Genomic DNA, 27,152 nt, shown 5'->3' with positions numbered 1-27,152 from the left:
TTAACTATAATGAAGTTTGTATTAAAAAACGATTTTGATTGGATTTTTCATTCGTTCTCACAATATTTAGCGTTCTCAAGATAACAACCCTTTGTTTTGTTTATACATGTATATATGATGGCATGAATACAAAACAACAGTTATTACTAGAACACACAAAATAAAATAAACAATTTGTTTTTCCAAAAAAATATGAATCATTCCAAATAAAATAATCAAATCGTATTTTTCATGTTTTTTCTTAAGTTTTCTTATAATTCATTTAAAAGATATGAGTAGGGAAATTTACGAAAATGTCATTTGACCAATGTTCTTTATGAAAATGTCACGTTCATGTGTCCGTGGACGGACTTCTCCACATGGGAGGAGTCTGTGCGTCGTCACCTTGAAGAGTCCATTAACAAGGAGCTGACACATGTCCTTTCAAATGTTGAAGAGTCTATCCCCAACGCAACGCAACGCAACGCAACGCAACGCATCCCATGCCCTCCCCGACGCATCCCATGCCCTCCCTGACGCATCCCATGCCCTCCCCGACGCATCCCATGCCTCCCCGATGCATCCCTTGCATCCGGATGCATCCCATGTGGAGGAGTCCGTCCATGGACACGTGAACATGACATTTTCGTAAAGAACATTGATCAAATGACATTTTCGTAAATTTCCCATATGAATATCATTACTAAAAAAAGTCAAATTTATCTCTCTTTTTTTGGTAATGATAATTTTAGTAAACATCAACTTGTTGAAGGTTAGTTGAAATTTGGAAATATAAATGAGTTCATCCTGCCATCAACCCGACCCACATCGTTAGCTAGCCAGCTTCAGTTTTTAACAATGGTTGCCACTCCTTCTACAGAAAGGACTAGCCATGTTCTCATAATAGGTGCAAGTGGGTTCATGGGACATTTCATTGCTCAAGCCAGCCTAGATTCAGGTCAAACCACTTATGTTCTAACCAGATCATCATCAGCACTTTCGTCTTCTAAGATTAAAGCTCTCCACGATAATGGTGCCATCATCCTACATGTACGTATTATTCGTATCTTTCTAAATCTAGAACATGAAATTATCTATATATACTAATTCATAACATGCGGCTAAAGTTGCAAAAATAAGAGCTTGAATACCACTTGTAAATAATCCAAGGAACATGACGGGGATAGGAACCACTGAAGGTACTAAAGAAACAAGAACAACAACTACTAATTCATCGGCCAATATATTTCCGAAAAGTCGAAAACTAAGTGATAGGGGCTTTGTGAAATCTTCTAAGATGTTAATAGGTAAAAGAATTGGAGTTGGTTAATCCGATTAATTCTTAACAAATTAGTATTTGCAATTTGTGAGGGCCGTTCTGGCTATATAAGAAATCCGTGATTAATAATAAGATAAATAACTTATTTCATTTCAGAACGTTGATAAATTTATCGAGTCAGTTACTATTTCTGAATCTCAAAAAAGAGAGAAAAATAACAAGGAATAGAATTTGATTAGTTGGTATTCAAAATATACGATTCAAGTAGTCAAATCGAGAAAGAGATGGTTGAATCAAAATAATTTTGTTTAAAGTTCTATTTTTGTCCGAGGTCAATATGAATGTTCTATCATGTTCCATCAACACACTAAATGGGTTATACGATCTATTCTAAGGGTATTGCTAAATGTACCCCCATTTCTACTAAACGTACCCCTTCCTTTAACTTTCACATTAATACAATTCAAACCCTTTTGTTTTGTTTTGTTTTTTTTTTCTTCATTTTGTTATCTTTAATTATTATTATTACTAGCATTTGCTTTTAAAACATTATTTTATTTAAAAAGATTTTTTTTGTTATTTGAAAAAAAAAATCGTTTTCATATGTTTTAAACTGAGGCGAGTCATTTTTATTTTTTTTCGTTCATAACGGCGGCTTGAAGTGGGAGTTCGAATTTAGTTTGTACAAACAATAATACATAAAAATTTAAATGAAGGTTTGAAGTCAACCAACTTAATACAGTTTTCGAGTTAAAAGAAGATAAATATATTTGAGAATCACCACTTTAATTTGTAGATAATGATTTTGATTAGTCAATAACATACCCTCACAATAATTAAATTTCAACTTATGTCGATTATTGATTATTGGTTGATATTTACATGTTTTGATCAAAGCATTTTACTACCTAATGTGTTAGTTAACGTTTTATTTTCTTTTTGCATTTTATTACTTTTCTTAAATAAAAGTTGTTAATTATATTATAATACGTTTTTTATATAATAATGATACTAATATAAATAGAAAGATGAAAGAACTAAAAGATGAAATAAATAAAAAAAATATAAAATCAACTGTTTTTTTTCAAAAAAAAAGTTCTAAAACTTTTTTATTGTTTAAAAAATATCTTTTTTTATTAATTTATAGTGACGTTTTATAGAAACATAACAAAATACTAGTTAGAGAAAAGTGTTTTCAAAAACAATATTTGAATTGTATAGAGAGGTGAAATTTGACAACTTTTAAACTATATTTTTAGAAAGGATGTATGACTAGTAAAAAAGGGGGTGCATTTAGCCAACCCCGGGGAGTAATGACATTTTGTCTCGAATGTTTTTTTTTTCGCAATGTAAACTTTTAGGTTTTTCATTTTTGTAATAAAACTTTGTTTTTTTATAACTTTGCCACTAAAGTAAATAAGTTTACTTTTTTTATTAGTTTTTGTTTTATGCTTTTTCACGGATTAGGTCGTCGTTCGGTTACTACTTAGCATGGTGTTTGGTGGTCACATTTGGTCCCCCAGGTTTTTCTAACCCCTCGACTTTCTAACAAGTGTCGGTATAAATTCGACTCCTTCTACGTTTTACGTCATGTGAGTCGCATGGTGTTAGAAATACGTGTTTTTATTTTAAGTTTTTTTCCCGAATTTGGTCGTTGTTTGGTTGCTACTTTACTAAGCATAGTTTTACGCCCCATCCCTACTCGCAACGCTGGTAGCACGGTCGTACGTCCTCTCACCGCAACGCGGAGAGCTTAAAACTAGTTACTACTATTTTATATATTTTTTATATATGTTAATTAATTTTAAGTACCTAAATAAAAATAACTATGGGCCTCCTTTAGAACATGGGCCCTGTGCTGTCGCACACCCTGAACACCGTCTAAGGCGCGTATCAAATCACAATACATTCATACACAATTTTCAGTGACTCGTTATCTTCACCTTTTGATAAAAATTTACAGGGTGACATTGAAAAGCATGAAGTGATGGTGAAGATCATGAAGGAGCATGAAATAGATATTGTTATATCAATTGTTGGTGGTGAAGCCATATTGCACCAATTAATAGGGATGGCAATGGGTCGGGTTCGGGTCGGGTATTGGTAATCCCATACCCATACCCGGTTGTAAAATCGTGTCCCATACCCGACCCAATACCCGTCGGGTATATGTCGGGTAAATACCCGTCGGGTACCGGGTATACCCGAGGGTATCGGGTATACCCATTAGTTTGTTAAAAGATATACATTGGGATTTCCAAATACATTTTTTACTATTTTATTTATTATATAATTTAATTTATGCAACAACTATTATAAATTAAAATATACATTACATGCATATAAGTTTTAAAATAAATTAATAATAACTTTACAATATTTATACAATTATATGTATATACTTCACAACATACAAAATATAAATACTATCATCAAATACATATGCTAAAAGATAATTTATTTTTCACATTATGAACATGCTAAAATAAATCACTAATAGATAAGGGTTAACGGAAAATAAAAATATAAATTAAAACTTTTGGGTATATGATCGGGTATAGAGTTCGGGTAAACGGGTATGTGGTTTCGGGTAATCGGGTCGGGTATCACCTAATCCCATACCCGACCCATACCCACGAAAATTTTTAAAACTAATCCCATACCCGGCCCAATACCCATCGGGTATCGGGTATACCCGTCCCATTTGTGTCGGGTTTCGGGTATACCCGTCGGGCTCAGGTATTTTTGCCATCCCTACCAATTAAGCCTTGTCCATGCTATTAAATCCGTTGGAACCATTAAGGTAAATTAATGATATAAATAAATGAATAATTTAGACTAAAAAAGAAATAAATGAAAATAGATAAAATTTAGGGAAAGTATTGAATGATGAAAGTGAAGCCTATTTGATGGAACTCGGGTTCGACGGCTAGGCCAAACCGGCTATGGTGTTTGTCACGTGATCCGGTTTGTCGACACCTTTTCATCACTGCTTATGGGCTCTGTAACTCTATCAATAGCCCAAGTTATTCTCGTTTTATGTTAGGCATTTTCTGCCATGTTTTCTTCTGTCTAGCTGGTATAAATAGAAGTCAGCTAACTCTTGGATTAGCTCCTTATCAAGTTGTAACGTTTGACATAATACTAAAATGAAAAACGCACACGATGAATACACATAAATAAACACATGCATATATATAACGTGATGCCCGATTCATATCTATATGACTTGGTTCGACAGAGGTTTTTGCCATCGGAATTTGGTCATGATGTCGACAGGGCGGATCCTGTGGAGCCGGGACTGAGCATGTACAAGGAGAAGCGGAGAGTGAGGCAGCTCGTTGAAGAGTCCGGTATACCATACACTTATATATGTTGCAACTCCATAGCTTCATGGCCATATCATGATAATATTCACCCTTCGGATGCCCTTCCTCCTTTGGATCACTTTGATATTTATGGAGATGGCTCCATTAAAGGTAAATCATTCTACAAACAAACATGTGTATTTTGGCATCGCACCTGTAGAAATTTCGCCGGTAGAATCCTTTAAATTAATTCGCTTATGCCTTAGGATACCCATATTGCATTTTGGTTCATTGAATTTCGTTGCTAAACCTATATATCGTGGCAGCTTATTTCGTCGCAGGCAGCGATATAGGAAAGTTCACCATGAAAACGATCAATGATACCCGAACTGTTAACAAGGTTGTACATTTTCGACCACTGGTAAACCATCTTAACATCAACGAGCTTGCTTGCTTATGGGAGAAGAAGATTCAAAGAACTCTCCCAAGAAGAATTGTATCCGAAAGTGACCTCTTGAAAGCAGCATCAGGTTAGAATATGTTTGTGGTCATTTAGTTTGATTTTAACAAAGAGATTTTATGTTTAATTGTTGTTATATTTTCTAACATGTACAGAGAATATAATCCCACAAAGTATTGTGGCAGCATTCACCCATGACATATTCTTTAGAGGTTGTCAAACATTCTTCTCGGTTAGTGGCACTAAAGATGTAGAGATAGGCGACCTCTACCCCGATGAATGTTTTCGAACGATGGATGAGTGTTTTGAAGAGTTTCTGATGAAGTTGAAGGAGAAGCCAGTTGAAGGTAGTTAAGTCATCAGCTTGGCTTGACTTTAACTTGGTATTACTCGTGTGTTAGACCATCCGCAATGATTTATTTATACGCTTGTTTATGGATTTATATTTTATGTCACGTCTGTTTTTAAATATCACTATAAACCTTTGTAATGCATCTATCAGTACAAATATATCCATATGTTTATAAACATCCTTAAACATTCTTATGAATCTAGAACACAACATAGTTTTAACTCATGAAGATTAAGTGGTCATGTTGTAAACACCACAAACACTTGCAATATATACGTATATGTCCCGGTTAACATAATCCAATTTTAACTGAAAAAACAGTTCTATTACACTGAACTAACAGAACCCACTTCTTAATCACGCCGCTATAAAAACTGAGAACCTCTCTTCTGTAACCATTTTTTAAAATGAAATATCGCCATTAGATCGTATTTAAATCTTTGGCTAGAATTCATTGTTTTAACACTATTAAGGGTAAAACGGACTTTCTATTCTGCTAACCTTTTGTTCACCTCTTTACGCCATTCATCTCCTCTGCGAACGGTGGCCACAACTTTTAATCTTACATATGACTTGTAACGCAACAACTTTCAGAAGTATACAAAAGAACATCATCTTATGAAATATACACAAGCAGAAAAACCATGCATCTAGATTATATCAAGCAAAAGAAATACATAAACCAAACACACGCGCCTATTTTGAATCATGTGGTAATCTTAAGACCTGTTCTTACGAGCTGAAGATCCAGAAACATTTGACCATGATGACGGTTTAAAACCACCAGTCAGCAACTTAGATGCCGATGCTGCATTTATTTTTCGTCTTTTTGCCTCGAGCTCCAACCTTCTTGAACTTGATGAAGCAGATGAGTCTGAGAAGATTGATGCAGATTTGATCAACGCACGCTTCTCGTCTCTGTTTTTGTTGAAGTTTGAAGAGAACTTGACCCGTTTAGCAGCCGCCACATCTTCTTTTGTCTCTGGGAGTAGTCTTATCCCGAGCCCCATCTTCCTTGCAGCCACCTCTTCCTCAGCAACTCTTTTCTTTTGAGACTGTCATTTAAAAGAAGCAAAACTATTAAAAACGCCAAAAATTATTTAGATTAAAGTATGGTTAACCAAAATTTTGGATTTAGTCCCTAGTTTTTTTTAAAGTACGCAGATGGTCCCTATGGTTTGCATTTTGTAACGTATTTAGTCCCTAACTTTTGCCAAAAGTACACGGATGGTCTCTGTGATTTGCACTTTGTAACGCATTTAGTCCCCAACGTCTAGTGACTATATGTGTTACAAAGTGCATACCACAGGGACCATCCATGTACTTTTGGCAAAAGTTGGGGACTAAATGCATTACAAAGTGCAAACTACAGGGACCACCCATCTACTTTAAAAAAGCTAGGGACTAAATCCAAAATTTTGGTTAACCACATGGACCATCCATGTACTTTACTCAATTATTTAAAACCAAGTTAAAATGTTTGATTAGAAAAAGTATGTACTCTAAGTTTGGCACGCAGCGACTTGTTAATAGCGTAATCATCCAAATGTCTAGCGTCAGATACTCGTTGAAGTCGCACCAGCAACGGCTCTGCTTCTTTTTTCTTTTTTAAATCCTCTTCTTGGTGTTCAAGGCGATAGAAAGGATCTGCTAGCTTGCTTCTCTCTGCAAAACATACATTTCATCAACATTTGGACTTTTAACAAACGAATCAGTGTTTCGAACAAAATAGTCAACTATAAATCATACTGACCTTCATCAACAGGTAATGCCATAGTTTCTGCATCTTCGGTATCAAACTCTTCAACCTTCTTTTGCGCTCCACTAATGACAAGATACTCGGTGTTCTTTGGATCGGTTTGAATTACGATTTCATGCTGGCAGCATGCGGATTTCATAGTGAAGTTCCATATCTGAGTAAGAAGAGCAAATATCACCATGAAGAACTCGACAAAATGGCAAACAGATTGTTCTTTAGTTTTGAAAATGTAGCTTACCTTTGTAGAATAATAATTCCCGACTTGCTTCTTCTCAGCGTTAAACCGTACACCCTTTGCGATCATGGAATTGCAACCGCCACACCAGATATTGAACGGCATCTCGAACCTTATGATTAAGATGCCCTGATCTATTTTTCTTGCTCGCTCCCTTAAGGCATGTTGCCCGTGAAACTTGTTCAGGCCACCCTGTAAAAGAAAATAGATGTGATACACCGATACAGCATAACGGTAAGCAATATTTGTATGTCTTGATGAATGTGTAAATAAGTAGTCGAACAGCGTACCTTCTTGGGATCCCATTCTGGGGGGTAGTAGAAATTGTCTGCCCTAGCAGCTGCAAGTGACGACTGCAGAAAAAAAAAAAAAAAAAAAAAATAGTTGTTATTCAACTCTCGCAGACTCCCACATGATGAGTCTGGTGACGATTGAAGTTTGAGAATAGTTATGCTTTCAAAGAGAATACAACAACCGGTGTCAACTTTATCAGGGGCGGATCTACTCTCAGTTAGGGGGTTCCCAGGAACCCGTTCGGTTCGTAATTTATAGTGTTAAGGCACATACAAAATTCTAAAGGAACCCCTTTATATTTTGTAGGGGAACTTTTTAGACAGCTGAGCAAGCTGGTCCACTGGTAATCTGCGCTCTTGTTAACACTGAGGTCACGAGTTCGACTTTGTTTAAGCCCGTTTTTCCATGATTTTTTGTGGTTTTTTTTTAAATTACCAAATTACTCCACATAATAATGCCCTACACATATCGCCTTTTTCTTTTCACCACAGCCGCCAATATCAAGTTCTCCACAGCTACCTCCGGCTCCTAGTTCCGGCTCCCAGTTCCGGCGCTAAGGTCAGTTATAGATTGTTCAATTTGTTTGTTTGATTTGTTTAAATTGTTCAAATTCTGCTGTTTCTGTTGATTATTCAATTTTGTCACTGGTAGATCGTTTCAATTTCTGCTGTGTGTGTTGATTGTTCATTTCGTCACTGGTAGATCCTCACTGTTGTTTCTGTTGATTGTTCAATTTCGTAACTGGTAGATCGCACTGCATTTTATTTATTATAATTTGTTTGTAGTATGTAATTCTTGTATATACAGAAGTGGGGTTTAATCATAGAATTATTATGTTACTAATAAATTCTAACACTCTTTGGGAAACGACACGATACGCCTCAATTTACTTTCTGTTTGGGTTTAATCAGAACCGAGTTCTGTCTGCAGGCCTCTTGAGGAACTGTCATGATGATTCTTTTTACATGTTAGTTGATTTTCAATATTACATGTTTGTTGATTTACATGTTTTTGTTGATGATTGAAAGTCTCAATTTTTATAATACTTTCATTCTACTAAAGTATGCTAGTAAGACAATTGTAGATTTATATACGTTAATTAATATGTTGTACCCAGTGGCGGACCCAGGATTTTATTTCAATGGGGTCATTTTCGGGTCGGTCCTCGTTCGGGTCTAGTTAAAGTGAGGTTTGAACTAGAATTTAAAAAAAAAAATAAGAAAAATGGGCTTATCAAGGATTGAACCCATGACACCTTGGTGGAAAAGAGGGAGATTTACCACTACACCAGCTTTCTTTTTATTTCTATTGTGTCCTACATGTCGTCTTATTGGGTTTAAAAATATTTTAATACAAGTTTTTCTTATTTGGTAAATATTAGTTTTATTTTTCATTTTTTTTTTGTACAAACTTGTAGAGACGACATGTAGTCTCTATAAATTTGTCTATAGCAACGACATTTATAGGGACGACTCTTTGGGCTATAGGGACGAGGCTATAGAGACAAAACCTAACAGAGACAACATATCGTTTCTGTAGGTGAAAAATGCCTATAGAGACAACATGTCCTCTCTATAAGCTGAAAAAATATCGTTCCTATAAGGTATTTTTCTTGTAGTGATTTGTAATAACTCTTTCTATCTACTTTTATTTTAGATGTGGCACGACACGAGAGAGGCTACGGATAATGAAATAGATGTTTTGTTGATGACGTTGATGCCGAAGTTTTTTAGAGAGTTAAGTATCTCGTTAGATTAGCTTATGTAGTTTATTTATACAATTTAACGTAGTTTGTTATGCATCCAACAAATGTTTGTAATTTGACGGGTTTATTTCCGAATTGGATGTCTATGGGTTTATTTCCGATTTGAATGTGTATTGTTTTGGTTTGATTTGAAAATGTTCCATTGGTAAGCTTGATGTATTTCTCGAAAACCTTTTTATTGTAAATGTTTTTTTTTCAGCAAATGTTTATAAGACGGTGTTAAAAAAATATTTGTTTTAATTAATATTTGAAATGTTTTGATATTAAAAGACGGTGTTCATCAAGTTTAAGTCGGTGTTAAAATTGAACACCGTCTAATAAGACTTGATTTTAAACCGGTGTACATTAAGACGGTGTTGAAAACACCGTCTTAAAACCCATATCACCCCGTCTAAAGATCTGTTTTGTAGTAGTGATAATTTTTGTGGATTAAGGGTTAACGGAGTGGGGGCGGTAAACCCACTCGGTACCGACCCCCCTCCACTGCCAACCAATTTTACCAATCGGGGATGCATGGGGTTTACTGAAATGGGGGCGAAATCGGTGAAGGTTCACCGACTCGGTGAAGGGAGGGAAAGGGGGAGAGAGAGAGGGTGTGTGGTGGGGTCCATTCCTTCTCAACCAATCACACATTTTTCTTTTTTTTTTAAATAGTTTACCTAAACCCCATTAGGTAAACCACCGCCAATGTCTTTTTGCATTAGGTAAATAATTGACATGACGCTATGTGATTGGGTGATTTGAGAGTTATCTATTCCAAATGTTTAACCACTCCCTTCACCCTAAGCAATGAATATTCCAAATTAGATAACCACTAAATTTGTTGTACCATATATAATTGTTGTGATTGATTAATTAACCCATCAAGTAGGGAACAACTTTAGGTATGTTTTTTTTTAATTCGTAAAGACCATTTTATTTGTGTTACGTGTTTTTTAAATTTATCATGACGATGTTTTTTCATTATTGTATCGTATTTTTATTTTGTGATGAACCTTACCCGACCCGAACCGACGAAACGACCGGTATATTTTTATGTTCGGACATATGATTTTGGAACACTTAAAAAAGTGAACCCCTTGACAAAAATTCCTGGATCCGCCACTGAACTTTATGAACAAACTTATAACCAAAATGGGGGAAAACATGTAACACACAGAAGAATGCAACTATAACCTTATGAAAAATCATGACAGTAACCAAATAATATACAAACATGTATTCATCTCAGAATCATATAGAGAACCGCGAGAACCGCATATTGCACTTGTACCCATTGCTTTGAATGCACTATCAACAAGTGCATTGCGGTTCACAACATATTACTGGTTGGTTCTGAAATGATTGTGCGCGTGTGTGTATGAACAACCCTCAAAGTGTCCTAATCGTGCTATTTATAATTCAGACTCATGAAGTAAACAATGCAAGACCCTATAGCAAATCAAAATCAATCACAGTCACCAGTACATCAACTAACCAACTCAAAGTCTCAAATAGCATAACAGGTTTAAAAAAGTCGTTCTTATCGTTCTGTGGATACATGTGTAGGTTTCATATACCAAATACCTATTAGTAGCAACCTGGGGAGACAATTAGACAAACTCCAGATGATTATGTATATATTGGTACAAAAAACGAACTTTTAGTAAATCCACATTTGTATTACACCAAATTCAACATTCATGAATTTAATACAGTTACTCTCAATTCCACTCATAGTTGTCGATAGCGAATAGCGACAAATAGCGACAAGGCACCTATAGGCTATGTAGCGAATAGCGACGGCTATTTTATAAATAGCGATTACACTAGAAAAAGAATTTTGAAAATTTTTATATGTATATTATATCAAAATACCCTTGTATATATGCTATTTTACATGTATATTTAACAAAAACCTATAAATCTAACTATTTTATTGCTATATCTAATTGATACTAACATAAAAAAAAACCCTAACTGTCGCTAAGTTCGCTATTGATCGCTAAGCCCATATAGCGTCACTTGGTCGCATGGCTAGATAGCACGCTATAGCGGTCGCTATAGCCGCTATTAACAACTATGATTCCACTAACAAAATGGTAGACTATATTAAGTAAAATACTAATCCAAAATCTGGATTCTATAGTGCTGAATCTTGATGTTATAGAAAAAAATCTCCGGTTCAAACGGCACGGGTGTAACCATGTGAGCTTGGTTTTAAAAAGCCTGAGGCACTCCAAGTCGTTTAGGCCTCAAAAGCCGAGGCATGAGGCGTTGCTCTATGTACAACCAAATAGGCCTTTTTTATCACGTAAAACATTTATCGTCTCTTTATCCCTTTGGTTGTTTCTATGTATTACCCTTCTACAAACCCCAATTTTGACCTAGATGTCATGAAGCGCTGCCGCAAGGCCGTAAGGCGTTTTCCTGATCACCTCCAGTGCCTCACACTGGCGCTATTTTTTAAACCAAGCGTGTGAGTTACATACTTACATTCACATATCCTATTACTCTATACAAGTATAAATCATTCCTACTATGATATACATATATATTCTTCAGCATTAAAAGCGAAAACAGCACAACATCCGAACCAAAGATGACAAAACCAAAGAGCATAACCTATACAAACAGGAAAGAAACATTGTTCTGCATATTTATACAACACATCAATCAATTTGTAGCACCTAGCACCAACAGTTGCTTCTAAAACACCATAAAATTCACACAATTTACCCTAAAATTCCCAAATTGTTGTTATCTATCATCACTTTATAAAATTAAACAGAACATATATCTATCCAAAATCATCTAATTAACCTAACAAGCCCTAGCTCTCGTTTCACAAATCAGAAATACGAAGCTAATTGCAAAACCCTAATTGACTAAAAAGACGCGATCTAGAAGATGAATTAGAACACAATAATGAACAAACGTATATAAAAATAGATGATCTTCATGTACGTACCATATTCGATTCTGGTTATTAATCTTCGATCGGTGGATCGTTTTGTATATTGGGAGGAAAAGGTTACCCTGCCTCTGGTTTATGTTGAATGCGGTAGTGTTTTAACTACATGAATCCGACCCGAAAAACCAAAAACCAAATTTCGGATTTGGTTTTTAGTTTTCGGTTGGGATTAAAGAATAACCTACCGGTAACAAATTTGTGATTTTTTTTTTGTGTTTGGGATTCCATTTTCAACCTAATTTTTTAATTATTGTGTTTTGAAATCGTAAAAAAAAAAAAAAAAAAAAAAAAAAAACTATTTTGAGTGTTTGGTGAAAAATTAATAAAAACTGATTTTTTACGTTTTGTCGAGATCAAAACGTGATAATTCAAAAGTAGGTCACCTCTTACTGTAGGAAAACGGGATTCCAAAAATAGTTGATTATCTGATTATTTTTTGTCATTTCACTTATTTATTTTTTAAACATATATATATATATATATATATATATATATATATATATATATATATATATAGGGTTAGGATCATGTGAGAAGCATTAGGCTAATTGAGAAACTTGAGAAGTATTCTGGACCACACCTTTTCTCAAAGCTTTTCGTATTATACATATATGTATAGTTTAAAATTGACTATATACATATGTGTATAAGTCAATATACATATATGTATATAGTCAAGTTTAAACTATACATATGCGTATATTACGAATAGCTTAGGGAAATGTGTGGTCCAGAATGCTTCTCAAGTTTCTCAAATAGGGTAGACTTCTCTTAGGATCCCTACCCTATATATATATATAGGGTAAGGTTTATGCGAGAACCACCCTTATTGCGAAAACCGCGAGAACCAATGTGAACACAAAATAAAATCTAAAAAAAATCAAAAAAGCAATCAAAATTTTTTTTTTATTTTTTTTAATATTTTTTAACAAAAAATCGCTATATTTCGTTCCATAAAAAAAAAAAAAACTTTTTTTTTCGAGTAACAGTTATCCATGCACATGTGCATATGTATCATTACTTCAACAAATTCGGTAATACATTATCAGGAATAGACCATTGCACTTTAATTTACAATACCATTAGTAATACACTACTTTTTACATTACCAATATTCAAAATGCACATGTGCATAATTAGGTATAACCATGATATAACGTGTTTTGGTACAAAAAGTTTGTGATTTTGAATGGAGAAGTAGACCCATATACATGTTTTTTGGTTAGTTATATCTAGTGGTTGATGGTTTGGTTATAGTTGTCAATTTTTTATGTAATATGTTGATTGGATGGTATAAATGGTGTTTACATACATATAATAAAGTGAAAATATTGTTAATGGTATTGTATTATGGATGGTAGGAGGTAATGGTATTGTATTATGGATGGTAGGAGTTAATGGTAGTGTATTATGGATGGTATGATAGATGAAAGGGAAAGTGTATTCAAAGTGGTGTACCAAAACACCTTATTTCATGTTGATACATATAATGCACATGTGCATTTCTAATATTGGTAATGTAAAAAGTAGTGTATTACATATGGTAGTGTAAATGAAAGTGCAATTGTCTAATATATGTAATGAATTATGGAATTTGTCAAAGAAATGACAGAAATGCACATGTGCATGCTTGTGTATTATGGATGAAATGATAGATGAAAGAGAAAGTAGTGTACCAAAACACCTTATTTCCTGTTGATACATATAGATGCACATGTGCATTTCTAACATTGGTAATGTAAAAGATAGTGTATTACACGTAGTAGTGTAAATGAAAGTGCAATTGACTATTATTTGTAATGAATTACGGAATTTGACAAAGAAACGACACATATGCACATGTGCATGGATAACTGTTACTCGAAATTTTTTTTTTTTTTTTGAAATTTTTTTTTATTTTTTTTTATTAACAAAATATAGCGATTTTTTCAAAAAAATAGTAAAAAAATAAAAAAAAATTTTGGGTGTTTTTTAGATTTTTTTAGGAATTACTGTTTGTGTTCACACTGGTTCTCGCGGTTCTCGCAATAAGGGGTGGTTCTAACGGATCTTTGTCCTATATATATATATATATATAGAGAGAGAGAGAGAGAGAGAAGATCATGCGAGAACCACCTCTTATTGTGAGAACCGCGAGAACCAATGTGAACACACCAAAAATGCCTAAAAATAGCTAAAAATCACACAAAAACATTTTTTTTTAATATTTTTATATAAAAATCGCTACTTTTCGAAGCAAAAAAAAATTTTTTTAAAAAAAAAAAAAAATTGGCCACTAAAAGTAGCGATTTGAGCATAAAAAATATTAAAAAAATTTAGATTTTTTTTTTATTTTTTTAGATTTTTTTAGGTTTTTTGGGGGTTTAGTTTTTAGCATTTTAGCTTGGGGGATGGGGGTTATGTTTTTGGGGGGGGTGGGGGAGGGGGTTTAGTTTTTTTTTTTTTTTTTTTTTTTTGAGGGGGGTGGGGGTTAGGTTTTTTTGGGGGTTTTAGTTTTTAGCATTTAGCTTTTTTTTTTGGGGGGGGGGGGGGTTAGTTTTTTTTTTTTTTTGGAGGGGGGTGGGGGGTTTAGGTTTTGGGGGGGTGGGGGTTAGGTTTTTTTTAGCTATTTTAGGCTGTATTCACATTGGTTCTCAAGGTTCTCACAATAAGGGTGGTTCTCGCATGAGCCCCTCCCTATATATATATATATATATATATATATATATATATATATATATATATATATATATATATATATATATATATATATATATATATATATATTTGCCAAACACTCAAATAGTTGATTATCTGATTATTGTGATATCAAACAACATAATCAAATCCAAACACTATCTTTTTGCAACATGTTTTGTTATAGCTAATTATCTGATTCTGATTATTCAAAACGCATAATCTATTTTCAAAACTCAACCCCAAACACCCTCCTAATGAAAATGGCTTGAATATTCAAATCAAAGCGTTATATAATAGGTTATAGTCACGTGTATTAAAGTAGTTGAATAATGAAAAGTGTATTAAACTACTAGATTGCATGGAAAAATGTTATTGCTAGCTTGGAGATTAAGAAGATCCTTTTTTTTGTGGTGGGTCGGAGGAAAAGTCAAAAATAGATTGGATTGCTAGGAATTGCTATTGCACCAATAAGATACGAGGGTTGGGCTTTAGTTATCTTAAAATGCAAATCTAACTATGCTCGAAAAGTGGTTGTGAGGATTTAAGGTCGAAGACAAAGGTTTATGGTGGAAGGTTGTTTGGGCAATACATCACAATGCAAGATCTTGCGATTATATTCCAGAAAAAAATCTATTTCGGGGCCTTGGAAACAAGTTAACAATATTTTTGGAGAGCTAGTTCAAAAGGGGAGTGACATGTCCAAAACTATTAAAGGAGTGGTGGGGTGCGGTAATAGTACATTGTTTTGGATTGGCGTGTGGCACGAGTCGGAAACATTGGCTACAAAATATCCTTTATTGTTTGGACTGGAATTGAATAAATGGGTCACGGTGATAGAAAGAATAGGGCCTTCTGTTTTGGGCCAGCCAGGGAATTGGGACCGGAAAAGGTAGTTTGTGGGCCAGCTGGAACTAGACCAGCTCTGGTCATCACTCGCACATGTTGTTGTGTCTTTGAGTTTGGATAAGTGGGATTAGGATATGGATGGTCCATGTTTGCTCACTGTTAAAAGCCTTAAAACCATCTCGTCTCACATACTTACTCGCCTCTGAATTGCAACTTTGAGTGGAACAATTTGGTTTTTAAGAAAGTTTCCATTCTGGGTTAGGTTTCTCCTCTGGTCTTCTTCTCTAGTACGCACTAGTTCATCAGTCAAGGTATTGGCTAGTTCTACAACTTCTTCTATGGTTTGAGGTCTAGCTGCCTTGACTACATGCCTAATCTCCCCGATTAATCCCCAGATATAACGGGAGATTAATACCGGTTCAGGTGATGCAAGGTTTGGTACTATTCTAGCATATTCAAAGAATGTGGTAGTGTAACCCTTACTATCTACCCCTGTCATTCTAAGGTTCAAGAACTTATTTGCTATCTGTTCCTTTTCATTGGGAGGGCAGAATTTCCTTTCTACCATATTTTTAAATTCCTCCCACTCCATGTTGTATACCCTATCACTTCCTCTTGACTGGAGGATAGTGTTCCACCATTCTAAGGCTGAGTTCTTAAACAGATTTGAAGCAAACATTATCTTCTCTTCTTCAGCACATTTGCTTATTTTTAAAACAGCCTTAGTCTTTTCTATCCAGCGTAGAGCTGCAATGGGTCCTTCATTGCCCGAGAATTCTATTGGTTTGCAGGACCAGAATTTTTTATAAGAACAACTATAAGGCATGGTTCTTCTTCTTTTGGGAATGGGTACTTGAAGTACAGGTCCATTGTTTATGTTGTGTTCAGGTTCAGTTGGTCGCTTACTACTATGCTTACTTTTATTTTCGGCTTCCTTAACATTTTGGATAATAAATGGCATCACATCTATGATTTCTTGTGCCACTATATGTTGGAGGGCACTATTATCCACTTGGTTTCCATTGTTATTGTTGTTTGGATTCTCATTATTCAAATTATCGTTATTCGGGTGGTTATCACTCTGGTTTTCCTGGTTCACTTTGTTGTCCATCTGAATTTTAAACATTTACCACGTATTAATATCACAAAATAATATTTAATACAACCAATCACACAACACACAGATTGATCAAAAACGTCGAGCATTGCGACTTTTACTCTTTCTTATAGTATGCATCTATTACATAACAGTACTGAAATTAAAATTACAATACCTGCTGAAATTTAAAGCTACACTACTAGTAATAGGCATCCGTAGTTTTTTTTTCAAACACACGTATTATATATATTATTATTATATTATTACTACCATTTTCACCATCCCATTCATGGATATGGATTCATCTAGAAATCCATATTGCGTTCATCGTATTTCCATACGAGACGCTCTCCCACCTCTCTCATTTGTTCACTACTTTCTAAAATTTCCTCACCGAATGTCCTAAGTTCTTGTACATTTTCTGCACTCATTGGGGGTGCAGGTTCTTGGACTGGGTTCGGAATCTGGGGTGCGGGTTCCTGGTACGGGGCCTGGTATGGGTAAGGATTCTCTAAAATCTCTCTAATGAATACATCATTATCGTAATAGGGATCTAGAGGATCTAACCCTGGGTAGGCTCCTAGATTTGGCATGGGCAAATCTTCATAGATGGGGTAACGTTGCACATAGTCCCTGTTGTCGTCCCACCATGGGTCGTAATTTGGGTCTAGGGGATTTGGTGCAGGTACCCTAGGTATTTCTTCCGGATTGAAATCATGCATTTCTACTTGATTTTCAGGGTTTTCTATCTCCATGGGTTGGTCAGGAATTGGTGGTTGTGGTTGTGGTGCTAACATTTGCTCCAGGTTTGGGTCAGCTGCAGTGGTTGCTAAGATGTGGATATTGGCTATACCCCTATTAAGCATATCCTGGGCATAAGCATCGGTTTCTCTTTTAGCTGCGGCTAGTGCTCTCTGGTCTTGTAACTTTTTTATACGCTTTCTACGCTCGTGTGCTCCCCTACTGAACCATCCCCTCTTTTTCTGAGGAAATGACTCTCCAGATTGAGCCTTAAATACGAATATTCCTTCTTTTGTATCAGCAGAGTACCCCGAGAGGGCAGGCTGAGAAGAGGCACCTTTGCTTCTAGGCGAACCAGACAATTGACGGTACGCATCAGATGGTCCTTGGTCGCTCATACTAAAAACTAACAAATAGTCAGATAACACATAACAAATAAATACAATTATGCACGTATTTTTGTAATTTATTTCCTAACACTTTGAATTTTGGTGTCAGCAGAACACTTCTGTGGCTGAATCAGTGGCTTAGCTCTGATACCACCTTCTGTCGCAACCCCCGTCCCTCTAGTACAAACCCGGGAACGGGCGGCCGCGGCCAGTTCTGGTGGTATCTTGTTTTTGTCTAGTTTGGCAACGGAATTTTTCATCAGGATCGTAGTTAGGAAATATTTTATCAAAGTAAATTACCACACTTTCATAATATTAAACACATGGGATAAAACCCAAGTTTTTAGTACCCACATTTTCATAGGGATACACCCTATTTTATTTAATAAAACATCTATTTATTTTTAGGTAACTTTATTGCCACTTTTCCAAGCCTTCAGTGCTGTCCAGCTGGCTTCTATTTGGCTTTCACATTTTGTTACCTGAAACGCGTTTTAGAAACATTTTGTCTGTGGGAAATACTGGTGAGTGAATCCCAGTTTAATCAAGTTTTAATAAAACCCATTGTACAGTATTGAGGGCGATCTCGCAATTATATTTGTTTCCAAGTTATACCAATTATCACCCGTGGTACTGTCAGACCCGACTTGTGGAAATGTTACTCCTTGACCAGGTGGTAACAAATTTTGTATACAAAACCCCAACATACCCACGATAATTGTATTCTTACAAATACTCAATATCTGCTTAATATATAATTATTCATGTGAGGTTTTATAAAAACAGTTCATAAAAGGTTTACAAAAAGCGGATAAACTCACATTGCTGTCTTAGATTATCCTTTAGGGTTTCCTTGTGATAATCTATAAATTACACAAATGCATGCGTGTTAGTATAATAATCCATTTTAACATTAGCAATACCCTCCCCGAGACGGCATTCCAACGACTACGTCGGGCAGAACCACAACAGCCATTACGAAACCCTAGATCAATCGGGCAGAGTATCTAATACGTCTCCAGGGGTTATGATACTTACATCGGAGCAGAACCTCGCTATTTAGGGGGGTATAATACCCTTGTATAATGTATACTACGTAGATTTGAGAGAAAGAAAGACAATTTTGAACGATTTCGACTGAAGACCCGATGCCTACTTATATAGTGCTTCACTCTGACTTTTACGCAACCCGCGTAAGAGTAGACAAGGGCCTACGCGGCCCGCGTCAACCTTGGTCAATGCTGTAGCTTGACCGGATCATCAACTAGACTCGCCAATAGTGGTATGACCATCGTCACCAGGGTGTGACACGACGCCAGATAAAAATAAGATAGTAGCCATTGTAATCGCTCTTATGATGTAATCTATAACTAAGGTGTCATTTTATATAACCTGAATGACTCGCCAGTATTTCCCCGCTGATAAAATCTTTTTAAACATGTTTCAGGTGATTTACTGTGAACCAGGGAACAGTGTTGCGTAGCACTAAAAGCTTGAAGAGGTGGCTCAGTAAAATAAATAAACATGTTTCGTAAAACAAGGAATTTCCTCATGAAATTTCCTTTATTGTAAATTATGGGGTTTGTCCCAAATTGTGAAATAAAATAATTAGGCATCTTCAGTTTAAAAGATCCTGTCAACATTTCCGCTGCCAAATTAAATAATAAATACCACGGGTTTATGTCCCGCGGCTTCTGGACCGGGTAACACTGGGCAGGGGGCCGTGACAAAAAAAGGCGGTATCAGAGCCACTGATTTAAGCCAATTAAGTATTTAGAAATACTTAATTTTTCAGAGTGCCATTTTGTGATTCTGTGAAAATTTAATTTAATAAATAAAATTTTAATGTAAATTTGTGTGTGTTTCTTCATCTGTGCTAACAGCATGAACGAACTGTCGGAGGCACTCCGAAATTTTACTATCCATACCACAGATATGGATACCACAGGAAACTCATCTGGCTACCAGGCGGATACTGAAGAACCAATAACATTCCAGGCCCAGGCCCAGGAGAAACCAAAGCCGAAAAAGAGGAGGAGAATCTTGGACTGGAAACGTGGACGTAGGAAGAAGCCAGCTGCCCAGAAGGTTAAAAAGACTGAGGATCCTAAAGATAAAGGGAAAGGAAAGGAGATCGGGGAAAGTTCAGGGCAAGCCCAGGAAATGCCCCCATGGGAGGAGGTTGATCGCAAACTGGCAAATTGTGACCTCATCGGACCTGCCGATGAAAACCTCTTTAATTACCCCGCAGAATCCCAACTTCCAGTTAATTTGGAACCTGCTATCCCAGATCTTATTTTCATGTAACACCCCGTGTTCCGAAAGTCAAAGTCAAAGGCAAGATTGAAGTCAAAGGAAGAAAAGATTGCTAATTGCAATCTGTCTCTCCTTGCTCAATCCCTGTTTTGACTTCTTTCACTTGTAGTTAGTCTATTTTATGTTTTACGTTAATTGTATTATGTGGAGTAATTAATTATAATCGCAGTAATCGATGCATATTTATCGCTACGAATCGCTTTACGACTGTGAACAATAGGAAGTAACAATGCGATAAAGTTACCTAAAGGCTAATCGAACTAATCTAATCATCATCGCGCTCGCAAACTCGAATTTCGCATTTTGGTTATTGTTATACGTGTGTGTGCGCCTTATGTGTTACTTGTGCATGTTTATTTATGTTGTGTGTGGTGATCAATCGAAACGCAATCGAACTCAATCGCAATCGAATCGCAATCGCTGAACGAATACGAAATAAGGATGATTGTATGTTGATATAGTATGATAATTAGTGGAGAAGAGATAGCGCGAGATATGAGTAGTTGGGATTAAAAGTAATTTGATTAGGAAACTCTAACGCATCGCAACACTCGCAATCGAAATCGAAACAGCAAAACTCGTCGCACCTGTACTTAAACTATCACTAGGAAGGCAGTTTTATGTTCCTTACTTTCCTACGCACTATACGATGTATTGCAAAATACATCTTTATTCGCGTCTGTTTTAGTCGTTAGTTATTCGTTTTTAGTGTCGGTTTTAGATAGATTGTACATACTTTTGATTTAATTGTGTTTCCAGGTCTTTACAGCCAAAAGGAGCAAACACAAGTTAAAATCTGGAAAGACGAAAGGCTGGAACGGAAATCGAGGATTCAGGAGCAGAAACGAAGTGAAAATTCAATTCTGGAGCTTCCAGGAGGGCCGCGTAAACTTATAAGCACACTTACGCGCCCCGCATCAACTTAACAGAAAAATTCAGAATTATTGAAGTCCGGGCGGGCCGCGTGAACTTATGAAACACCTTTAACGCGGGCCGCCTTAACTTTAAACTTGTTTCTGGAGAATGACATTGAAGCGGGCCGCGTTAACTCCCATCTATGCATTACGCGGGCCGCGAGAGCTACTTAAACGTGCAATCCAATCAACAGCTAACGGCTAGTAGGGTTTTTGAAGTTATAAAAGATCATCATCATCATCAGCCGTAAAAAAACGAACTTGGGACATTAGAGGCGATCTTGGAGACTGATTTCAGAGGTTTTGAAGGTTCGGATCGTGAAGAATCATCGTAAAGAGCTCAGGAGCATTCGGATTGGAAGATATTCGGGTTATCTCTTCTTGTTTATCATTCGGTTTGCTTGTTCTTGATTTGTAATGATGAATTCAGATTTAAACAAGATTATTATCATATTCTTGAACATGTTTAGCGGCTAAGTTTCTGTTACTACCTAGACATGGATGATTGATTGCATATGTTTTGATTATTCTTGGATTTATGAATGCTATGGTTTGTTTATAAATTGTAAACGGTTTGTTCTATCAGTTAGATCTGTTTGCGTGCTTGATGTTGTTTAATTATTGATTATTGTTTCGCATGAATCTTGGTGACAGTCTTTATCACATAATAGAATCATGCTAGGTTTTAGATTTTGGTGACTGTCTATATCACGTAATAAATCTTGAATCTTTAGGGTTAAATCGGCCGATAAACCTTAGAAGCAATAATTGGTATTTTTATAAAATCAAGTGTTCTAATCATCAATAGCTGTAAGGTGCGAGATTATTGCTAGGTCTAAGTGATTAAACCGCAAGGTGGGTCCTTCTTAGGAAGTTAACCTTTTGGCTGCTGTCTAGCAAGTCTAGCTGAGAAAACAAACCTATCCTAGGTTTAGGTCTCGTAAGGGAGTGAGCCTTGTAGGATACTTTTATAAACCCATTAGATGTCTTGTAAAGGAGTCTAATAACCGGTAATTTAACAACCTTTAGGGGATCTTAGCGTGCTCTTGAGAAGGGTTAGGGGTCCTTAGATTTCCCGAGAGGTGAGAATTTTAAGATCCCGGTTCCATAGCAGACAACTTCCAATTATAATCATAACTAAAAGCAATCAGGATTCCTGTCTAGGTAGTTCCTTCATCATCCTTGAGTTCAGCTTTCGTGAGAGTTCGTGTCTAGTTCGTCTAGTTAATTTAGTTGAATTTTTATTACAATTTTAGGATATTTAGAACCCCCCCCCCCAAATTAATAAACAATTTAGTTATGTCGTGTCAGTCTTAGTCTAGATAGAGTCGTAGCGTAATCAGTAGAGTCTCGTGGGTTCGATACTCGGACTTGCTTTAGCTTTACTACATTAATCGGTTCACTTGCCGGTTGTGTGGTTTAGGGTTTAGATCGAGTCTTAGTTTTATAAATTTAAAGCTTAGAGAGTCTAGAATTAGGGTAATTTTAGTTGATTTTATTAACCCATTTTCAGCACATCAAGTTTTTGGCGCCGCTGCCGGGGACTCTTTGGCGATTGCGTTGATTACTTTGTTTGGACTTACTTGACATATTACGTGCTAGTTGTTTACTTTGTTTGAGTCGTATGTGTCTTAGTAATTTAGTGTCTTTTATAGTTAGTTGAGTCATCTGTTAGAGTCTTCTTACTTGGTTGTTTTCGGTTGTTGCAGTGGATGCCCCATACGCGCTCGCAGGGACCGCCGCCGCTTCCGTTTACACTCAAGTCATCCTTCTCGTCTTCCGCGTCCGAGGTAAGTGCTTCTAGCTCTACTTCGTCTTCACTTTCCACCCCGGCGTTTGATTTCACACCAAAGTCTTCACCCCACAATTCTCCGCCACCCACCCGTCCATCTAGTCCACCACTCGTAGCTTAAATGGCCCGTAGGACAGTTTACGATCAGGCGACCACCGGTTTCGCCGGTGGGAATTCCCTCATCACCCTTCCGAACATCCCGAACGATCGGTCCTGGCAGATTCCATCCTACATTATGACCGCCATCACAAATTCTTGCCAGTTCCATGGTCGTGACGACGAGGATGCCCCCGCTCACATCAATCGCATCACTCATCTCTGCAGCACCTTCTCTATTGAGGGTGTCAATCTTGATGCTAGGTATCTTCAGGTTTTCCCGTTCTCACTCGCTGGACGCGCAGCTGTCTGGTTCGATTCCCAGCCCGCTGGCACCTTCACTACTTGGGCAGGTCTTCGCGATGCATTCTTAGCCAAGTATTTTCCGCCAGCTAAGGCGTCTCGCCTTCGTGACCAGATTCACTCATTTCGTATGGAGCCGGATGAGCCGTATCACTTAGCTTGGGAGCGTTTTTAAACCCTGATATCCCGTTGTTCTCAGCATGGTCTATCCGATTGGGCGTTAGTCGAGAAATTATACAATGGTCTTACTCCTGAGATTAGAGCTCGCTTCGATACTTCAGCAGGAGGTCAGCTTATAGGAAAGAAGACGGTGGCTGAGTGCAATGATTTGTTTGAGAGCTTTGCCCACTCTGATATGGACTACAGCACTACCAGCAGGACTTCCATTCCTGTGCGTACCACCTCGGCCTGTCGAGGGGTAAACCAAGTTATCTTGGATCCATCGGTAGCTGTTGTAGTCGAGAATTTGAGGCAGGAGTTGAGGCAGGAGATGAGGCAGGAGTTGAGCGAGATAAAGAAGAAAGTTGATAGGTGTGAGGTTTGTCGAGGAGGTCATGATACTATCGATTGTCCTACCCTTACTCTCGAGCAGGTGGAGTACATAACAGGTCAGTCTAGGGGTCCCACGAATCCGTTCAATAATTCCAACTCCAGCTGGCGCGGTAATGGTAATGCGAGTGGTTATCGTTCGTCTGGAAATCCTCCTGGATTTCCATCTGGTCAGTATCAGAGTAGAGGGCCCGGTATTTACACGAGTTCTGGTTCAGGGCAGTTTAGTGGGTCAGGTTCGAGTGGGCAGTTTGCTAGTGGAGGATCGACTCAGGAGAGTCAAGGTAGTGGAAAGGCTCCTGAGGGTAGTCTGAGCAGGTTGGAGGAGATGTTCGCTCAGATGATGACGCAGAATCAGGCGTTCGTTAAAAGTCAGGAGCAGACTAATAAAAATCACGAACTCCAGCTCAAGAGTCAGCAGGCCGCTCTTCTTGATCTTCAGAGAACAGTATGTGGGCTTGCTAAGAAGTTGCAGGAACATCCACCGGGTCAGTTTTCGGGAAACACTGTCACGAATCCCGCGAATCATTCAGCTAAGGCTATTACGACCCGCAGTGGAAAGAGCTTGGGAGAGGTTGTGAGAGAGAGAGAGTTGAGGAGGAGGAGGAAGAGGATGAAGTCGATGAGGAGATCGAGATGGAGGCTCCAGGCAAGGTGCACACGAGGCTAGCCCCAGCAAGTACCCACACGCCGAGGAGTCGCCAGTAGAGAAGAAAGTGGAGAAGCAGCCGACGAAGGTTCGGCCGGCACCGGTGATTGATTGTTCTCGCCTTCCATTCCCCGCCCGTGCCAGGCAGCAGAAATATGCTCAGGAATACGGAAAATTCCTCGAGATGTTTACACAGTTGAAAATCAATCTTCCGTTTATCGAGGCGCTTCAGTCTATGCCTAAGTATGTGAAATTTCTCAAAGATCTTTTGAAGCGTAAGGAGAGAATCGGTGAGCTTTCGAATATTCCATTGACAGGAGGTTGTTCCGCGGTAGTCTTGAATAAGCTGCCAGAGAAATTGACCGACCCTGGTACTTTCAAGATTCCATGTTTCTTCGGGGGAGCCGTTACCCCTGCTCACGCCTTAGCCGATTTAGGGGCCAGCATCAATCTGATGCCGTTTTCGTTGTATGAGCGACTTGGTCTAGGAGAGCTTACACCCACGCGCATGTCATTGTCCTTGGCTGACCGATCAGTCAAGTATCCTTGTGGGATAGTAGAGAATTTGTTGGTGAAGGTTGATAGGTTTGTGTTCCCAGTGGATTTCGTTGTGCTCGACATGGAGGCCGATGAGAGAGTTCCTATTATTCTGGGCCGTCCATTCCTTCGAACCGCAAAGGCGATCATCGACGTCTTTGATGGTAAGATTTCTCTTCGTGCGGGTGACGAGATTGTCACATTTGAGATTGATAGAGCGATGCAGCATCCTGGCGGTCGTGATGATGATAGTGGGCCGTGTCATTCCGTTCACTTTCTCAATTCATTCATATCTTGCGTTGACACGTGTCTTGATTACATAAGTGGAGCTGATTTAGTAGGCGAGCGAGTCGTTGACGATCATGAAGAGAAGGAGGTTGAAGAAGTAGAGGAGGAGCAGTTGGATGAGAGTGATGAGTTGTGTGTTACTGAGCCGTTAGAGCTCGATGCGATTAGTGATGAGAGTACTCCTGTAGAGATTTTACCGCCTTTAGAACTTAAGGTTCTTCCGTCATATCTCGAGTACGCATTTCTAGGAGAGAAGTTGAATATGCCTGTCATTATGTCTTCGAAATTGACAGAGGAGGAAAAAGGGAGGTTGATTGAGGTGCTGAGGGAGCACAGTGATGCGATTGCCTGGAGGCTATCTGATATCAAAGGCATCAGCCCTACTTTTTGCACGCATCGCATTCTGATGGAGGATGTTTACAAGCCTGTAGTGCAGCCGCAGCGTCGCTTGAATCCGAACATGCAGGAGGTAGTGAAGAAGGAGGTGATGAAGTTGTTAGAGTCTGGGTTGATCTATCCTATTTCTGATTCAGCTTGGGTGAGTCCTACACAGGTCGTCCCGAAGAAAGGGGGGATGACGGTTGTTCTGAATGCGAAGAATGAGCTTATTCCGTCTCGTACTGTTACGGGTTGGCGTGTGTGCATTGACTATCGAAAGTTAAATGACGCCACTCGTAAGGATCATTTTCCGCTCCCATTCATTGATCAGATGCTTGAGCGTCTCGCGGGTCAGCAGTTCTATTGCTTTCTCGACGGGTTTTCGGGTTATTTCCATATCCCTATTGCACCAGAGGATCAGGAGATAACCACTTTTACATGTCCATACGGCACATACGCGTACGATCGCGATCTTTCAGGATATGGTCGAGAGTTCGATGGAGGTTTTTATGGACGATTTCTCAGTGTACGGTAGTTCTTTCGATCAGTGTTTGATGAATCTTGAGAGGATGTTGAAGAGATGTGTAGAGACGAAGCTGATGTTGAATTGGGAGAAGTGTCACTTCATGGTGACTGAGGGGATTGTGCTAGGGCACAAGATTTCGAGAGCTGGTATTGAGGTTGATAGGGCGAAGATAGACACGATCAGCCAGCTTCCTCCGCCGACTAGTGTCAAGTCGGTTCGTAGTTTTCTCGGTCATGCGGGATTTTATAGGCGCTTTATTAGGGATTTTTCTAATATCACACGCCCCATGACGCGATTGTTGGAGAAGGACGTTCCTTTCGTCTTTGACGAGGAGTGCCTTCGAGCGTTTGAGTTTCTGAAGGAGAAGTTAGTGAGTGCACCGATCCTCGTGTCACCGGATTGGAGCTTACCATTCGAGCTGATGTGCGACGCGAGTGACTACGCAGTTGGTGCGGTGTTAGGGCAGAGACGGGAGAAGCATTTTCACCCGATTTACTACGCGAGTAAAACTTTGAATGATGCCCAGGAGAATTACACCACCACAGAGAAGGAGTTGTTAGCAGTGGTGTTCGCGTTCGACAAATTCCGATCATATCTCGTTCTTTCGAAAACCGTCGTGTTTACTGACCATTCCGCTCTGCGTTACCTGTTTCAGAAGATGGACGC

At 37.9% G+C, this 27,152-nt stretch overlaps 3 protein-coding genes and 1 long non-coding RNA gene across 5 annotated transcripts; 3 read left to right on the top strand and 1 right to left on the bottom strand.

The window, feature by feature from the left end:
- The first annotated feature begins 828 nt into the window (after positions 1–828).
- LOC110917901 (leucoanthocyanidin reductase) lies at positions 829–5,576 on the top strand. Of its 2 annotated transcripts, XM_022162352.2 has the most exons (6): positions 829–1,029; positions 3,222–3,325; positions 4,025–4,061; positions 4,500–4,737; positions 4,893–5,096; positions 5,182–5,576. In XM_022162352.2, exons 1-6 carry the CDS (start codon positions 838–840, stop codon positions 5,379–5,381), a joined length of 975 nt encoding a protein of 324 aa, XP_022018044.1. In that variant the 5' UTR covers positions 829–837; the 3' UTR covers positions 5,382–5,576. The 2 variants fall into 2 exon arrangements, with proteins under 2 accessions (XP_022018044.1, XP_022018037.1); XM_022162345.2 differs by lacking the exons at positions 3,222–3,325; positions 4,025–4,061.
- A 346-nt stretch (positions 5,577–5,922) lies between these two features.
- LOC110917917 (coiled-coil domain-containing protein 130) lies at positions 5,923–12,544 on the bottom strand. The gene is made up of 6 exons (XM_022162354.2): positions 12,382–12,544; positions 7,663–7,725; positions 7,376–7,564; positions 7,132–7,291; positions 6,880–7,043; positions 5,923–6,433 (listed from the first exon to the last, which is right to left on the bottom strand). The coding sequence occupies exons 1-6, from the start codon at positions 12,382–12,384 to the stop codon at positions 6,098–6,100; spliced, it is 915 nt and encodes a 304-aa protein (XP_022018046.1). The 5' UTR covers positions 12,385–12,544; the 3' UTR covers positions 5,923–6,097.
- LOC110917928 lies at positions 8,066–9,580 on the top strand. The gene is made up of 2 exons (XR_002580958.2): positions 8,066–8,224; positions 9,323–9,580. It is a non-coding gene; the product is annotated as an uncharacterized LOC110917928 (long non-coding RNA).
- A 10,737-nt stretch (positions 12,545–23,281) lies between the features above and the next one.
- Positions 23,282–24,778, top strand: LOC110892990. The gene is made up of 2 exons (XM_022140118.1): positions 23,282–23,653; positions 23,759–24,778. The coding sequence occupies exons 1-2, from the start codon at positions 23,282–23,284 to the stop codon at positions 24,776–24,778; spliced, it is 1,392 nt and encodes a 463-aa protein (XP_021995810.1).
- The last annotated feature ends 2,374 nt before the right edge of the window (positions 24,779–27,152 follow it).

Source organism: Helianthus annuus, chromosome 15, assembly GCF_002127325.2.
Source record: "Helianthus annuus cultivar XRQ/B chromosome 15, HanXRQr2.0-SUNRISE, whole genome shotgun sequence".
In the NCBI taxonomy this organism is placed as follows: domain Eukaryota; kingdom Viridiplantae; phylum Streptophyta; class Magnoliopsida; order Asterales; family Asteraceae; genus Helianthus; species Helianthus annuus.
This window is presented reverse-complemented; position numbering and strand designations above follow the sequence as displayed.

What these genes read in the sequence shown, in the direction of transcription:
- LOC110892990 (XM_022140118.1), top strand. Translation starts at nt 23,282, where the DNA reads ATGGCCCGTAGGACAGTTTACGATCAGGCGACCACCGGTTTCGCCGGT. An exon ending in AGTATTTTCCGCCAGCTAAG is followed by an intron (nt 23,654 to 23,758) that starts GCGTCTCGCCTT and finishes CGTTGTTCTCAG; the next exon opens with CATGGTCTATCCGATTGGGC.
- LOC110917901 (XM_022162352.2), top strand. Translation starts at nt 838, where the DNA reads ATGGTTGCCACTCCTTCTACAGAAAGGACTAGCCATGTTCTCATAATA. An exon ending in GCCATATTGCACCAATTAAT is followed by an intron (nt 3,326 to 4,024) that starts AGGGATGGCAAT and finishes CTACCAATTAAG; the next exon opens with CCTTGTCCATGCTATTAAAT. An exon ending in CCTCTTGAAAGCAGCATCAG is followed by an intron (nt 5,097 to 5,181) that starts GTTAGAATATGT and finishes TAACATGTACAG; the next exon opens with AGAATATAATCCCACAAAGT.
- LOC110917917 (XM_022162354.2), bottom strand. An exon ending in GGAATTATTATTCTACAAAG is followed by an intron (nt 7,292 to 7,375) that starts GTAAGCTACATT and finishes CTTCTTACTCAG; the next exon opens with ATATGGAACTTCACTATGAA. An exon ending in CGCTGCGTGCCAAACTTAGA is followed by an intron (nt 6,434 to 6,879) that starts GTACATACTTTT and finishes TTTAAATGACAG; the next exon opens with TCTCAAAAGAAAAGAGTTGC.